Raw genomic sequence first — 16469 nt, forward strand, 5'->3', positions numbered from 1 at the left:
CTCTTCCAAAATCTACTTCCTGCTCCCAAATCCCTAATTTCACTCCAACCTTCCTCCTCTTTTATCTACTGAGGTCAAGGCAGACCACAGCATGATCTCTATTTCACACACTTTACCTTCTCACCACGCTGTGTTCTTTGGCTTCGTAAAATGTTTACACACCCTTCCTCCCTCAGTCTCAGGCTAATGTCTCTTTCTTCTAAGCTAACAATTTCATCTAGTTTCTTCAGTCCCACCCCATCTCAAGTCATCCTGTCCTTGAAAGCAAAAACAAAAAAACAACAACAAAAATTCTCCCCTCAACCCTGTTACCTCTATGATTATCTTCTTTCTTTATGAAGCCAAACTTAAATAAGTAACCTATATTCACTGCCACCAATTCTCTATCATCGACTCACTTCTAAAACCCTTGCAAAACAGTGGATACAACCACTGTTAGGATTCTGTTCTCAAGTTCACCAATGAGCTCTTACGTCATCAAACCCTTTTCTCAGAACTCATGTTCCTTGACATCCCTGAAGCATGTGACATTGATGGTAACTGTTTAATTCTCAAGAATTATACATCCACCTATACTTCTTGAATCTCTTATTTTCTTTACTCTCCTCCCAGAAAATGGGCATTCCATAATCCCTCCACTCTTCTTATATACCTTAAAACCCAAAGCTTCAACTATAAAATCACATCTAAATCTACATCCCTACAGTGATCTCTCTCAAGTTAAGACAAAGCATTTCTTACAATCAGCATCACTGATACCTCAAAATAGGTATTTATAAAAGAGAACTTCTCTTCTTATTCCCCCTTCACACCTCCCACTTAACTTTGCCATTTATCTTATTAGCACATTGTTCTTACTGAGAGCAGTCAAAAATGTTAATTTTGCTTTGCCAGCAATCCCACCCTATCTGCACCTCCACACTCTCCTAATGCAAAACTATCATTCTAGACCCAATTTCAGTATCATTTATAACCTGGTCCGTTATGATCACTGAGCCAGGAATGACCCTTTGCTCACCCTACATTCTGAAAGAACTTGGCTCACCTAACACACCTGTGTCCTGACCTAAACAATGTCTGAATGCAGGGAATTATATATTTCTGGATGCAACACAAGAGTAATCAGAGTACTTCACACATTAATAAAGGGGGTCACAAAAAGTAATTTTATCAGCACTTACCTCATGCAAAGGTAAACATTAGGAAGAGTGAGCTCCCTTCCTTTATGTACTCAAATTGGCCTCCATATCATCCCCTACACATCACTTGTACCTCCTAACCAGGCTTTTTTTCTAGAATCCAGGGCCTAATTTCCAACTACTTTCTAAATATCATCATTTAGATGACAGGGAGGCACCCTAAACTTAACATGACCCAAGGGGATCTCGGATCTTTCTCTAATTAACTTTCTTCCTGAATTTATTTGATAATAAAAACAGCTTACATAAGTTACTTTATATATTAATACTTACAAAATTAATTCTCACAAGCTTATGTATACTGTCATTCCTCTATCACAAACAAGATTTAAAAGCTTGATAACTTGTTCCAAGATCACACAACTATTAAGTGAAAGAGGCACACCTGCATACCTTGGCATGCTTGACTCCAAAGGCTATGTTCATCCATTCTCACAATGCAAAATTAGAAACCTTGAGTCATCCTTGAAATTCTCCTCACTCTCTACATCCTGCCACCCAGTCCTATCTATCCCACTATTTAAATATCTCTCAAATGTTCTTTCCTCTCTAAAGCTATGGTACTACCTCTGCTCAGCCCCTTAACAATTTTCCCCTGAACTACTGCAATAACCAGATAATTGATATTTTCCTGGGATCTCAACCACCTACACTGTTCTTTATATAATTTAAATTTAATCATGTTGCTATCCTACTTAAAATTTTATAAAATTTCCAACTATTAGGTTAAATCCAAACTCCTTAACTATTGGGCCTCTATCTCTCTAATCTCATCCCTCTCTTCTCCAAATAACACACTAGACCAGTCATATTATACGATTTGTCTCTCTTAATGTAGCAGTCCTGATTCCTTCCTCGGAACATAAGGTTCCCTTTCTCTACTAATGACTTCTAACCATACTTCTAGATTTAGTTCAAGTACGACCTCCTCCAAGAAGTCTTTCTTATCAGCTCCAATCCTTGCCCCAACAAATTATACCCTCCTTCCTCTGTACTCCCAGAGCACTTTTCCCTTACTTCTAACCCCAAACTCATCACAGATTATTCTAAGTACTGTATTTCTGTCCCTTCCTGACGGAAAGCTCTTTGAGAACAGAGGTTGTATATTAATCTTATATCCCTAGCATAACTTTTGGAACAAGCACTCTACTGAATGTGTACCAAACAGCATCTTTGAAAAGGGATATCAGGCTTATGAAACAGCACAGAATGTCTAAGAATGTCAGGAATCAGTCTTCCATATTTGCTGAGGGGTAAATCAAACATTACCAAAAGAGGGCTGATAATCAGGGAAATCAATTAAGGATAACAATGTATCTAAAAAAGAAGCAAAAATCAGAGAAGTCATAGATAAACTTTAGGGAGAATACAATGAAATAATTAAAAGAAAAAAAAAAAACTGATTTCATAGGGCCAATAGAAATGCTATATATATATATGTACGGTTTCCCAGGTAGCTCAGTGGTAAAGAATCTGCAGGCCAAAGCAGGAGACACGGGAGATGCGGGTTCAATTCCTGGCTAGGGAAGATGCTCTGGAAAAGGAAATGGCAACCCTCCAGTATTGCCTGGAAAACGCCACGGAGAGGAGCCTGGCAGGTTACAGTCCATGGGGTCACAAAGGGTTGGACATGATTTGACAACTGGGCAATCACGCATATATATAGTCAGCATTCTCTTACACCAATTTTGAAATGCCCACTGAAAGTTATTTCAGCATTACAAATAAACTCTGGGTATTGCGAAGGTAATGAAATTCAACTTCAAAGATAACTACAAATAATCTGATTTTTCCCCTCCCTTATCTTGACTAAGATCAATTCTCAAGGGAATTCCCAGGCGGTTCAGTGGTTAATATTTCACTTCGCTACCAAGGCCCGGGTTCAATCCCTTGTTGGGAACCAAGGTCTCCACAAGCCTCCCTGCAACCCACGGGGAGCGGCAAAATAAAGAAATAAATTCTTGGAACCCACATTTCCTCAGCAAACAAGTATCCGTGTTCAGCGTGTAAAGAGACCCAGAATGACGTAAGTAAAAATCACGGTCAACCGAAAAGTTTGCTTGCTCCACTTGCATGATGCTACAACATACAATATTATAAAGCCTACCCTCCCACTCAAGACGGACTGAATTATGGCTGTCAGGAGGTAAAATTCTGCCTGGCGAACTTTAAGACCTGCATCCACAAGGATCTGAGGAATGGGCTAAGACAACGTTCAGTCAAGAAAGTTCAGACACTATGGAGGCCCGCAGCTGGTGGGAGGCCGCTACCCACGTGTGCGCGCCAGCTAGCCCCGCGGCGTCTGCTTCCCGCTCGGCGAGTGGAGAGGGGGAGGGGCGCCCCTGGCGGCCCCCGGTACTGGCGCCCAGACCAGGACGAGGTCAGAGGAGGACGCTCCCGAGCCTACGACAATATAACAATGAATGCCCGTTGGCCACACGACACTACCTGCTTGCTCGCGCGAGATGGGCAATTACAATCCACTAGCGGACCGGCCAGCGTCCCGACGGGAGCCCGGGCCCGGCCTCGTTGATTCCCGACTCACCCACAGCGCGCGCGGAGCTGGGCGGACACGGAGCGCTCCGCCCTCAGTCCCGCCCAGTCCGGCGAACGTGGGATTGGCGCCGCCCTCAGCCAATCCCCGGGCAGCGCTTTCCGCAAGGAGAGCTTCCGCCAGCCGCGCCGCGCTGCGCGGCGCTGAGGCTGACTACTCGCATCCGGCCTGAGGAGACGCCGCCTTCGCCTCCGCGGCGCTGGTACTGCTTCTGTCCGGCTGCCGGGAGTGGGGCGGCGGGTGAGTGGCCACGAACGGCCGCAGGGGCTGTGCTGCTCCCTGGTGCCGTGGGGAGCTGCTGGCAGGCGCTCGACTTGAGGGGAAAGGTGGACTTTGGCTCCATCCGCGGCGCCCTGCTGGCGATGCGAGCCAAGTGGCCCCCACGACTTGCTCCCCAGATCCCCGTCGTCGCGTCCCGGCTCTGACGGGATGTGCAGCTCCGAGAAGAAAGCGGTGGGGAGTCGGGACGGTTTGTCGATAGCACAGCGGCATTTGCTGAGCTCCCACTACCCGGGAGCTCCGACCGCTGGGGAAGGCTGCCCTTGGCTGTGTAGCGGGTGGTCGCTGGGTTCCCTGCATCCGCGAGGGCAGCGCCGAGAGGGTTCTTTGCTCTGTGAAGTCATTGTTTGCCAGTCCTGAAGTGGCGCGGCGGACTCCCTGGAAAGGTTTTCTGTCCTGGGGTAGGATCAGTCTTTGCCTTCCGCCTCAGATGTAGATTTTAAAGTCTTTCGAGCATTTAAAAAGAAATCCTGTCGCAAGTGGGGGAAGCACCTTGTGTGGTGGCATGTTCTAAGTACAGTTTATAGCATATAAAAATTATATATTATGTGCGGTGGATATTTAGACTGGAAGACATATTTACACGTTTAAATTTGAGACTGACTTGATGTTTTTAGTGTAACCAACTTTCATCACCGTAAGCCTATAGATTTTTGGAGGGAGAGGGCCACTGTACTCTGGAAATACTTGTTGGATGGAGTTAGGAGAAATTTCCTCTCTCAGTGCTAACTCTGTAATGGAAAGTGTTTGTATATTTTTTACTCAGAGCTGTTCCCAATACAGTGTAGCACTGCCCCCCCCCCCATCCCTCAATCTCAGAAAGAAAGAAAGGGGAGGGGGAGGAAGGAATGAGAAAAAACCAGTATTTTAGGGACGGTGACCAGAATTACAATGTGCAGAAGAAAGACTCCTTGTTTTAACCTAATTGTATAACAAGATTGAGAGAGAAACCTTATCCTTTGACCATGTGAAATTTCCACCTCGTTATGGTTCTCTCATTTTCAGTGTTCCTAAAGGAGCGATTTGAACTCTGACCACTATATGGATACATTGTTAGGTGTAGGAAAGAGTCTGGCTACTCAGAACAGACTGGTTTAGGTTAACTTTGTTTTTTTTTTTTAATATTCTGTTGGTAAACTTCCTGAGTTTTCACTTTGCTCTCGATATAAGAAAATGTAGGTTTTCTCTTTCAGTTTGAGTTTTCCTGCCCATGGCTTCATTTAGTAAAACCAACATGCTTGAAGACAAGCTTTAGGAAAGGAATTTTAACTGTTTATTACTTTCAACAAGAAGCATAAAAATAAGTCTTGTTTGTCTTACCTTAGAGTCGGATGTGAAGAACTATTGACCTCCTGGACAGGTGGAAGTAGCATATTTTGGAGGGTCTGTTCTATTCAGAACGATGAGGGGAAAAAAAAAAGTAATCCCAGTAACACACTTATTTTGTCATGTCAAAATTAGGATTATTTGGGTTTCCAGTTACATCAGTGTTGATTCATTTCATTGCTTTTCTGCAGCGCAAACATGAATGTTGGCGTTGCCCACAGCGAGGTGAACCCGAATACCCGTGTAATGAACAGCCGTGGTATGTGGCTGACATATGCATTGGGAGTTGGCTTGCTTCACATTGTTTTACTCAGTATTCCCTTCTTCAGTGTTCCTGTTGCTTGGACTTTAACAAATGTTATACATAATCTGGTAAGAATTTCACCTTATACTAAACACTTAAAACCTTAAGGTTTAATGATTTTTCAGAGACTGGGCAAGGAAAAAATGGGGAATTATTGTTCAACGGGTAATGGTTTGTAAGATGAAAAGTTATGGAGATGGATGGTTGTAATGGTTGTATAACATTGTGAATGTACTTAATACTGTAGAACTGTACACTTAAAAATGGTTAAGATGGTACATTTATGTTATGTGTATTTAAACAACTTTTTAAGAAGCTTACAGTTTTATATTAAAACACATGACTCAGTTTTTAAACAATTTGAGTTATATAAAATGCGCCCATTTAAAGTGTACAGTTCAGTGATTTTTTTTGTATCTATGACAGTTTTGAAGAATTCTTATCTGGAATAAGATATTTTTCTATCACTTTATATTTAAACATTGGACCCTTTTTATAAGTAAGATCTTTTTTTTTTCTCCTGTTGGTTTTATAGAATCTGAAAAAAAAAAAGGTCATTTTAGCAAAAATTACAAGATGCTTTAACTCAGACTACTATAATATATTGATTAACCAGAATGCATCGAAGTAAGTATGTTTTTTGGTTAACTAGAATCTAATGAACATCTTCGGTTTAAATCCTTGTTAAGTCTTTCTAAATTGTATAAATATACTTTTCTGTTTCAGTATAGACATTTTGAGTTTAATCTGTCTGAAACTATTCAAAAACTTATGGTGCCTTAGCTTGTTCCTGTTAACTATTGCTCTTTTGTATTATATGATAGCTCTACAAAGTACTAGAGGTTATACCGAATACTGACAATATTGGGCAGCTCTGGAAATTGACTATTTAAAAATAAAAAACCTGATAGTGACTTTTCTTGTCTTTAACCAACTATTAAAGTAGAATGCAAGGGGAGAAATCTAGTTATTTGAGACTTTTAATTGAATCCAGATTAACTCTGTATTTGTTTTAAATATACCCAAAATGAGAAACTTAGAACTTTAAAACAGAAAAGTGTAGGAGAAATAGATTTTTTTTAATTAGTATGATTTATTTTAAATCTTCTGGAAAGTATATGAAGTTGGCTGTTCGTGCTTATTCATGTCCAGCTCTTGTGACTTGGTGGTCTGTAGCCCACCAGGCTCCTCTGTCCATGGGGTTTTCCAGGCAAGAACACTGGAGTGGGTTGCCATTTCCTAATCAAGGGGATCTTCCTGACCCAGGGATTGAACCTGCATCTCCTGCATTGGCAGGTGGATTCTTTACCACTGAGCCACCTGGGAAGCCTTGAAGTTGACTGGAGAAGGACAAAGATGATGTGGTAGAAATAAATGAATGTCCAATTAGTTTATTTTATATGATAGATGTTGAAAGGAATGTTTAACACTATTTTTAAATAGTGATCTCTGAAATATTTGATGCTAGTCATATCCCTTTTATTGCAATTCTTTTCCTTTGACTTCCATGGGACTGCTTTTTCCTGGATATATTTTGGATCCCTCCTTTACTACTTCTCTTGCTTCTCTTTTCCTCTCGAGTATTGCTGTTACCAAGATTTTCTTCTTCATCCCTTCTTATGATATATATTCTACCTAGGTTACTTCATCTATCTGTATTTTCAGTTTCTACATGTTAAATGATGATGACCATGTTAATACTGCCAGATCACCTTGCACCTTAAAGCCAAACAAGTATAAATTACACTCACTCCTGATATATTCTTTGCCACCCACCACAGTCTGTTCCTGGACTTTGTTCCTAATCTAAAGGCACCACTATCTGTACAGCAAGCCAAGTCACATAGCTGAATGTCAAAGGTAAAGTGATTAATGTAATGTATCATCCAAACCAAGACAGTTTTGAGAGTAAAAGAGACCTCTAGTAATAACAACCTTAAGAGAATAAGTATAAATCAGGACTACCCATGCAAACTAGTACATATGGTCACACTCGTCTTAGGGTAGCTTTTATTTCTTTATATTTCACAGCCATTTAGTCAAAGCCCTGTCCTGTTTTACTGTCTTCAGCTTGATCCTAATGACGCTGCTGTAATTCATGCCCTTTTTTCCCCTCAGGTAGCTTACTCCTACTTGGTTTCCTTGATGCTCCTTTACTCTACTTTCCTTCATTCAAGTTTGTCAGAGTGATATTTTTAAAATTCATGTTTGTTCAAGACATACTGTTAAGTCTCTCAGTGATTCTGTTGCATTCATAGTAAAATGCCAAGTTCTTTGTGTGACATACAAAACTAGTTGAAAATAGTACAGAGGCAAGAAAGAGACCCAATCTTAACACATCTCCAAACACAACTATGATCTCACAATAATGAAAATCATCTCTCACCTTTCTGCTTTGACTTAGGCTCTTCTTCCACTATTTTAATACCCCTCCCTCCTTCCTGCTCTGCCTGGCTGATTCCTGCTTGTCCAGGCAAACTTCTCAAGTATCACCTTTATGATATCTAGGAATCTTGGAAGCTACAAAATTCCCATGCTGCATTCTTTTTTCATGTGTTTATCCTACTTTTATAATTAGGAATTTATCTCTTTTCTATTTTTTAACTCCTATATCTTTAAAGACCTATTTAAATGTTGCTGAATAAATTGTCTGTTCTCACATAATTTTCCCTTCTCCAGTGGCACATGTATTAAATGAACTTTAGAAGTCATCTGCTCACTTCATGTTTTCAAGTTGGTTGACTGAGATTGAGACACAGTATATGGCCATGGACAAAGGACGAGTAATTGAGAACATGTTGGGAAGTTAACTTCCGACTTTTAGTCCTCCATACAGAAACCTGACTAACCAGCCATAAATGTAGCGATTACATGATGCCAAATGTAAATTTCTTTTGATGTTAACCTACATTAAACCAATTAAAAGTGTGAAATATGCAGTGCACGCTTTTTAATATGGAAAAATAGACCTAATTGTTATCCATGGTTAGAAAAAACATGGCCTCTGTCTTTATAAACTATATACTATAAACCTACAGCAGTTGTTTTTACTTAGAGCTACAGTTCACTCATAGAAGTTTTAATACTTAACAAAGTTCTTATCCTGGCTTTTAAAATGAAAGAAAACTCTCTTCACTTTGAGTCAGGAAATATTTGTTAAGGGCTAATCATGAGCTACATACTTATTTCCCTAATTCTTTTAATGTGTATATAAATCATCACTAAAATTTTATAGAAAAATTTAATAAAAATAATGGAGTAGAAGATAAATGGCTAGATAAGATTTTTTTCATTAAAAAGAATACATAAAGTAAACTGTTTGAATATTATCTTCTAGACCCTGGTGAGTGCGTGTGGTTTGAAGGACATAATGACAGAATTATTTTTTCTCTTCAATAACATATACGGTCTAAAGCAGAGATTCTTAACTTTTGGGGGTCATATTCTCCTGAGAATTTGAAAGCATAGAATTTCTGTTTCATACTCTGTTTTAAAACCAATGTGAAAATTATTTCCTTGTGCTTACAAAATAAACATTCCTTGGTTTAATGTCATCTTGGCTTAACATCTAATGGTTGCTTTGTATGAGTCCCTGTTCCTGAGGTATTCAGACTAATGGGAAAACAAACATTATATAAATAACTTCAATACAATGTATTGTGCTATAATAAAACTATTTTCAATAAAATTCTATATATGCACATAGGGAAGAGGTTAATTAATGCTAATGTGAAGGGCTTCACTAAGGAATTAGCATTGAGCTGAGCCTTCAAGAATAAGGTAGTTGACAAGGTACCATCAAGGCTTTTGCTTTGCATTTCCTGTATTTCATTATACCTTTGACAGAAATTTCTGTCCTAGTTGTTTATGCATATCTTTTTTTTCCTTACCATCTCAGAAGATTGAACTTTAAGGGGTTGCACATGTCTTGTTCAATTTCATATATGTATACAGGTCCTGTGTTCTATACATATTAGCCACTTATTAAACATTTGTAGATTTACATCCAGTTGAACATGAATCCATGCTTCTGTTGCTTATGTGTTATCGCAGGTAAACAACTTCTAAACTGCCTAATGGAATAACTAGGAAGTAGGTAGATTAAGCTTTAAAGAAGGGCTGTATTAACCTATTAATAATGTAAAATTTCAAATCACTAAGTTTTCTATTTTTTCCATATATTTATTAAAAGTTGAAGTTAAAAAAAAATGATATCACATCATGACTTTATTGGTAAAACTGTTCCACAGTAATATATGTGCTTTATTCTGTTACCAGTGCCTTAGATGGTAATCCTGTTAACTATAAATCTAAGTGGATATCTCCAGGAAACCAAATCTAGTATACATTGTTTTTTTTCCTAATTAACCACAAAATTAGATACTTAAACGTATCACTGGCCAGAATGGCTTTTAGTAATTTTTTTTACTTTGATTTTTAAAAACTACCTTCTAAAAACACTATTGAGTTACAGTGGTGATTTTAAAAGCAGATTGTGTTGAACATTATACCTAGTACATCAAACCATCTTTGTTTAAACCATCTTGAAAAAGAACTATTGAGACAAAGACTAATGTTAAATATTTTCAAAACAATTTTCCCTGATACAGTTTATTATTATATTTGTCAATTTATATGTTTTTATCATTATATAAGTATCATCAGACTTACTAAGATAACACTCTAAACTTTCCTACACACTGGAGATAAGGTAATCCTATTTCCTAATAGGAAATGTATTAGAAAATCTAAATGTAATGATGCAAAGTTACCCTAATGGTACTTTTCATTTATTTTCAGTTTAATAAGAGATGAAAACAGGTTACTTTTGGTTGACTTATAGTGGTTTTCACCAAATAATATTTCCATATAAGCCCACAGAAGTTTAGTTTTACTATGAAGAAACGGCCATAGTCTTTCACAATAATATGAAATCTTAAAACTTGAGCTGTTAAGTTTATTATGCTCTGTCAGTCTGACCATCTTAAATGCTTAATGACAAATACTCATTTTGTATTTGATATTAACTTTATACCCCCTTGCTTGTTTTTCAGGGGATGTATGTATTTTTGCATGCAGTAAAAGGAACACCTTTTGAAACTCCCGACCAGGGTAAAGCAAGGCTCCTAACTCATTGGGAACAACTGGACTATGGAGTACAGTTTACATCTTCACGGAAGTTTTTCACAATTTCTCCAATAATTCTGTAAGTGGTGGAAATTTTCAGGTATGAGGAGGTCTGGATGAGATAAAGCCATTCTTTTATTAAATTTGAAATAGAAACATTATTTTGTTGAAAACATCTATCAATAAATAGTTACTTCATAGAGAATATAAAATACAGGCAAAATTTTTAACAAACTGATAAAACCAGTTTTCACTTCAGTCAAACATATATGGAGACAACATTACATGTTTCTCATTATGCCAAGACATTCTAGAATGTACAAGTCAAATATATTCTAGTTCATTTTCTTTTTTTTTTTTTTTAATATTTATTTATTTATTTGCACCAGGTCTTTACTTGCGGCATACAAACTCTTTAGTTGTGGCATGTGGGATCTAGTTCCCTGACCAGGGATTGAACCCAGGTCCCCTGCACTGGGAGCATGGAGTCTTAGCCACTGGACCACCAGGGAAGTCCCCTAGTTCATTTTCTTAAGCTGCTTGCAAGAAAACTAAACACATAATCTTGTTCTTTTGTCCACTATCAGATTAATCTCTCTCAACAAAGATTTGGATGATATCAGATGAATTTCATTGACTACCTGCCACATTTGAATGCTCAGACTCCTTGGGAGAGACAGTATGGTTTAGAGAAAACAGAAGTTAGGCTTTCACTGTAGGACAGACCTGGGTTGAATCATGTAGCTGTCACTCAGCCTGCTTGGTTTGCTCATAAATAAAATTGTAGCCAACGGTACCTAACTCAATCTGATGATGTAAAAAATATATGAGATAATATCTATCTGTAAAGTATCTAACCTTATATCTGGTATCTGATTTCCTTCTAATTTCTGATATTCAGGATCCTCCACAAAATGGTTCCTACTTTATTTTTCCTTTATGTGAATATTTTACCTTAACCCAACTCCCACCTAGCCACACTCTTCTAAGCAGCATTTGTTAAATATGTTATGTATAATCCTATTTCTATCCCTTAGTTCAAGTAATTTTTTCCACCTGAAATGCTTTCTTCTTTCTTAATATATCTGTCTTGTTTTTCTTTCAAGATTTAAATTGTGACCATCTCAGTGAGGTCTTTTCCTTAGCAACCAACCTTCAGTGAAATACTCTGCTTTGAACTTCCATAGTAGTAGTTATATATCCCTTATTTATGCCACTTTATATTATTTCTCTATTATTTTGTTTATTTCTGTAAAGAATTTATAAGTGCATAGACTGCTCTGAATTCTACACTCAGCTGCTTGCATACAATAGATATTTCACATATATCCCAATAACTCACCCAATCACAAAGAATATATATAATTACATATCCATTATAGAATCAGTGTGGTCTGCAGTAACTGGAAAGACTTCTTAGAGGTGTTGTTGTTGGTCTGTTGCCAAATTGCATCCAACTCTTCGTAACCCCGTGACTGCAGCATATCAGGCTTCCCTGTCCCTCACCAGAATTTGCTCAAACTCATGTCTATTGAGTTGAGGCATTAGAATCCCTTAAAATGAAACTGAAGGTAGGTTAGATGTTACATTGAAGTTTAGGATAGGGAAGGCATTTTCAAATGAAAAGAATGAAGTAATCATAAAGTAGTAGATTTCTTTTACCTTATGTAGATTTTGTTCCACATAAGAGGAAATTTTTTAAGTTTTTAATTATTTTAGCCTGACATAATATCAAAAGAAAAATATGTATGATCTAACAAAGAATAATGCAATAACAAGAATGATGGCTATTCAGAGAGCCCTAAACTTGTATTTTAGCTGTACTACCCTCTAGCTATCTGACTTTCAGCCATATTCTTGAAAGTCTCAGTGTCCTCATCTATAACATGTTGAAGATTGCATTATAATACAGTTGACCCTTGAATAATGTGGGGCTTATGTGTGCCTAGCTTCTGTATAGTTAAAAATCTTGAGTATAACTAGTCAGCCTTCTGTATAAAGCACAGTACAATGCTTTATTCTTTACAGTCTTTACATCCTGTTTATATTAGGATACTCTTTTGGTGGCTTCTTGATGTGTCTTCATTCTGATGTACCCTTGGGTCAAACTTGGGCATTCTGAATTGATGATTTATGGTCTTAAAGGTGACTTAGGCTTCTTAAAACAAATTCTCAGATATTGGATATCCTGAATACATACACACAGATGTTCAGTTATAGAAAAACGCTGGAATCTTACAGTAATGTCTTTCAAGCTGCCAATTATACTGGTTATATACCTGTTCAACTACAGTATGGAGAAAAGAACATCAAAAGGGCAATAAGTATTTGTTTGCTTGCGAAGATGCTATTACAAATTGTACTAATGCTCTAACACCTTGTTTTTCACAGCTTTACAGCAGTGGCTTTTAACCTTTTGGTGGGTCACAATAAACCATTTGAGAATATGATGGATGCTTTGAATCTGGATCTTCTCTTTAGATATATACACATTAATACAAAACTATACTTGAAGTTTCAAGAAGCATAAGAACCCTAGTTTGAAAGCCTTCTGCTTTAAAGGATGCTAAGTAGTAATTGTCTTCCATTAAATACATTTTACACAGTTGCAAAAATGCAAAATGTGTATATATGCCTCAATTCAACCAATGTTTCAGTCTCAATTAAAATTTATTTAGGCCCCCAAACTAAAATGTTTGCTCTTGTTCTAGTGCTCAAAAAAAATGGTTCTACTTTTAGGTATTTATGTTTCAGTGGCCTTTTCCCCACCTTTAAATATTTAAAGATTTCTAAGCACTTTCACTTTTAGATATTTTATATATATATATTCTTAACTTTTGTTTCTACAGATATTTTCTGGCAAGTTTCTATACGAAGTATGATACAACTCACTTCATCCTAAACACAGCTTCTCTCCTGAGTGTGCTAATTCCCAAAATGCCACAGCTACATGGTGTTCGGATCTTTGGAATTAATAAGTATTGAAATGTTTTGAAATGGAACAAAAAGTTTTACAGCTACTGAGTTTTCTGTAAGGAAGGAGTGGTTAGTAAACTGCATAATGTGAAATGAGAGGTAGCTACATTGGAAAGCCAGTTGCTAGTTCTTCCTAGGCTGTTTTGAAGTACAGATTCTTACAGGAAGACGCCTCTGTTTAATGCATCTTGTATCTTTCTGAAGAGAGGCTTTATAGGCAGGCTGGGCAGGCCCAGCTTATAAGTTAAATGGCTGTAAAGTAAGGGTGTAGTCGATAAATCCAAGGAAATAGAGATTTATAAGAAACTAAGTCTGGCTTAGCTTATAATGAATGGGCATTATGTTCGGAGAAGAAAATTTTCAATCATTCAGTCGTGGTCAGTTTAAGCCGACTTACATGTAAACCAGAATCATCTCTTTACAGGTTTATTATAAATTGTTTTTACTACCATACATATTCCTCTTGTGTTATATAAGAGGATATATATCCTTTGTTTTAAACAAACCAATTCCTACCTTATGAACTTTTTTGCTTTTGCAGGCTCAACATTGTTTGATAAATGAGTTTATTTTTACATTTATTACTGAGTTCATGAAAGTCCACTTTCATGACTGATTGATGATAGGAGATAGTCAGGCATCTTAGAAGCAGCCTCTGAGCTGGCCTTCTAATTTTGGAACAGAGTGGGTTTTGCTGCCTTTCCAGATACAAGGCTGCTAAACCAATTAAGAAAACAATTTATTTTTCATAATTAAAGTATATGGTAACTTAAAGTCTCTGCTTATTTGGTGGAGCAATTTAATTGTTGCTGTCTGCCATTCTTTAGTAAAGAAAATTAAAATGGACAACTACCTAGCCAACCTGTGATCTGGCAGAAACTGCTTCTCTAGTAATACTATCAAAGTAAATAATGGAGTTTTCTTGAAGCAGGTCTGCAGTAAAAGATAACATCATCTTTTCTTAGTCCTCGTGCTCTCAATCCCCATCATTTACCCATTCATATTTTACCTTTCAATATGTGAGTCTTAGTGTAGATAACTCAAAATAGTTATTTGGAAATAACTATTTCCAAAGCAGAAACCATATTGAATTTTTGTCACATAGAGAAGCTTTCTATAGCTGCTAATATTAATTCCAAGAAATAACTATATACTACTTTGAGAAGTAAACATGTCAAAAAAAGTTCTGATATGGAATGAAACTGAAAAACCTAGTAACATTTGTAAGCAAGATTGAGTGAAAAGAATTATAAAACCAACTTAAAAGTCAGTTTGTTTCAAACTGACTCTTAGGGGTAATGATCATTGTTTTGTATTTTAAAAGTGTTGAGTTTAGAAAATCAGTTGTATGATAATGCCTTTGTATGTTTGTATTTTTAAATAACCAGTAATCTATACTTTAATAAAATTCTTCTTTGGTGTAAGTTTATTGCAAAAGCTTTCTAAATTCAGTCATTAGGTTATGCTTAAATTTTTTGCGTTTTAAGCAACTGAATTTGTAAAACTGAAAGTGAAAGTGGCTCAGTGGTCTCTGACTTTTTGCAACCCCGTGGACTATAGCCCATCAGGTTCCTCTTTCCATGGAATTCTCCAGGCAAGAATACTGGAGTGGGTAACCATTCCCTTCTCCAGGGGATCTTCCCAACCCAGGGATCAAACCTGGGTGTCCCACATTGCAGGCAGATTTTTTACCATCTGAGTCACCAGGGAAGCCCTTGTAAAATTAAGGCAGCTAAAAAGTATTCTTTCATTTTTCTTCATTTTAAAGTTTATCTCAAAAGGCTTAAACTTTTTTCCACAGACTTCAGAGACAGAAATCTGCCTCTAATATAGGCCTTCTGTTGTTTCCTCTACTTTAGCCCTTCAGTGTGTTAAAAGATACTTATTAAATAGATACTTGAAGGCCCACTCCATTGTAGGAATTATTTTAGGTATTGTGGATACAGTTTGTAGCGAGACAAACCAGGTCCTTTCCCCTATGTGCTTACATTCAAGTTGGAGAACAGATGAGTAAAGAAATACATATTATTTTACATAGTGATAAATGCCATGGGGGGGGGCGTGCGTGGAACAAACCAGTAAAAGGCAGGGAAGCCTGCCTCAGAAAAGTCTTCCATAAAGATCCTAACTAATGCGACATTTAGACAGAGTCTTTCCTGATGTAAATGAGCAAGCAATACAAAGATCTGGGGAAAGAGGCTTTCCAGTACTGGTGATGACAGGTACTAAGGCTCTGGGGCAGGAAGGAGGTGGTATGTTTGAAGGATAGTCACTGTGCCTGGAAAGGAGTAATAAGCAACAAGGATAAGAATGGGAGCAAATGAGTTCAGAGAAGTAGGTAGAGGTCGATTTTATTCTTAGCCTGACAAAGCCATGAGAGAGTTTTGCACAGGAGAGGAAAGGGATCTGGGGTTTTTGTGGTGGTTGGTGTGTGTGTGTGTGTGTGTGTATGTGAAGGTCACTGGCTAATATTGGAAATAAAATGTAAGGGAATGGGAAGCAGGAAGGACAGTTGGGAAGCTACTACAGGCAAGAGGTAGCTCAGACTAGGGAATTAGCTGATGCAGTGGTGAGAAGTGGTAAAATACAGGATACACTCAGCAAGTACAATTCACAAAACACTGATACACTGAAAGTAAGTAGGGGGAAGGGAACTAAAATAACTCATAATTTTTTAGCCTTAATACTTAGGTGAGTGGTTGAA

The 16469-nt window shown here is 37.5% G+C and overlaps 2 protein-coding genes across 7 annotated transcripts in view; one reads left to right on the forward strand and one right to left on the reverse strand.

Moving 5' to 3' along the window:
- The window catches only part of PMS1 (PMS1 homolog 1, mismatch repair system component), a 106681-nt gene extending 102893 nt beyond the window's left edge, over window positions 1–3788 (reverse strand). For all 4 annotated transcript variants that reach the window (XR_006339395.1, XM_043894099.1, XM_043894096.1 and 1 more), the window contains exon 1: window positions 3648–3788. The gene's annotated coding sequence lies outside the window, so the exon portion shown is untranslated. The remainder of the gene's footprint in view (window positions 1–3647) is intronic.
- A 70-nt stretch (window positions 3789–3858) lies between these two features.
- Window positions 3859–15189, forward strand: ORMDL1 (ORMDL sphingolipid biosynthesis regulator 1). Of its 3 annotated transcripts, none has more exons than XM_043894100.1 (4): window positions 3859–3993; window positions 5550–5730; window positions 10717–10868; window positions 13639–15189. In XM_043894100.1, the coding sequence occupies exons 2-4, from the start codon at window positions 5557–5559 to the stop codon at window positions 13772–13774; spliced, it is 462 nt and encodes a 153-aa protein (XP_043750035.1). In that variant the 5' UTR covers window positions 3859–3993; window positions 5550–5556; the 3' UTR covers window positions 13775–15189. The 3 variants fall into 3 exon arrangements, with proteins under 3 accessions (XP_043750035.1, XP_043750037.1, XP_043750036.1); XM_043894102.1 differs by having other exon boundaries at window positions 10717–10889; window positions 13639–13771; XM_043894101.1 differs by lacking the exon at window positions 3859–3993 and adding an exon at window positions 4210–4433.
- Window positions 15190–16469: the final 1280 nt, after the last annotated feature.

Source organism: Cervus elaphus, chromosome 33, assembly GCF_910594005.1.
Source record: "Cervus elaphus chromosome 33, mCerEla1.1, whole genome shotgun sequence".
NCBI lineage: Eukaryota > Metazoa > Chordata > Mammalia > Artiodactyla > Cervidae > Cervus > Cervus elaphus.

Coding starts and splice junctions, on each gene's coding strand:
- ORMDL1 (XM_043894100.1), top strand. CDS start 5,557: ATGAATGTTGGCGTTGCCCACAGCGAGGTGAACCCGAATACCCGTGTA. Junction 5,731..10,716: donor CAAATGTTATACATAATCTG/GTAAGAATTTCA, acceptor CTTGTTTTTCAG/GGGATGTATGTATTTTTGCA. Junction 10,869..13,638: donor ACAATTTCTCCAATAATTCT/GTAAGTGGTGGA, acceptor TTGTTTCTACAG/ATATTTTCTGGCAAGTTTCT.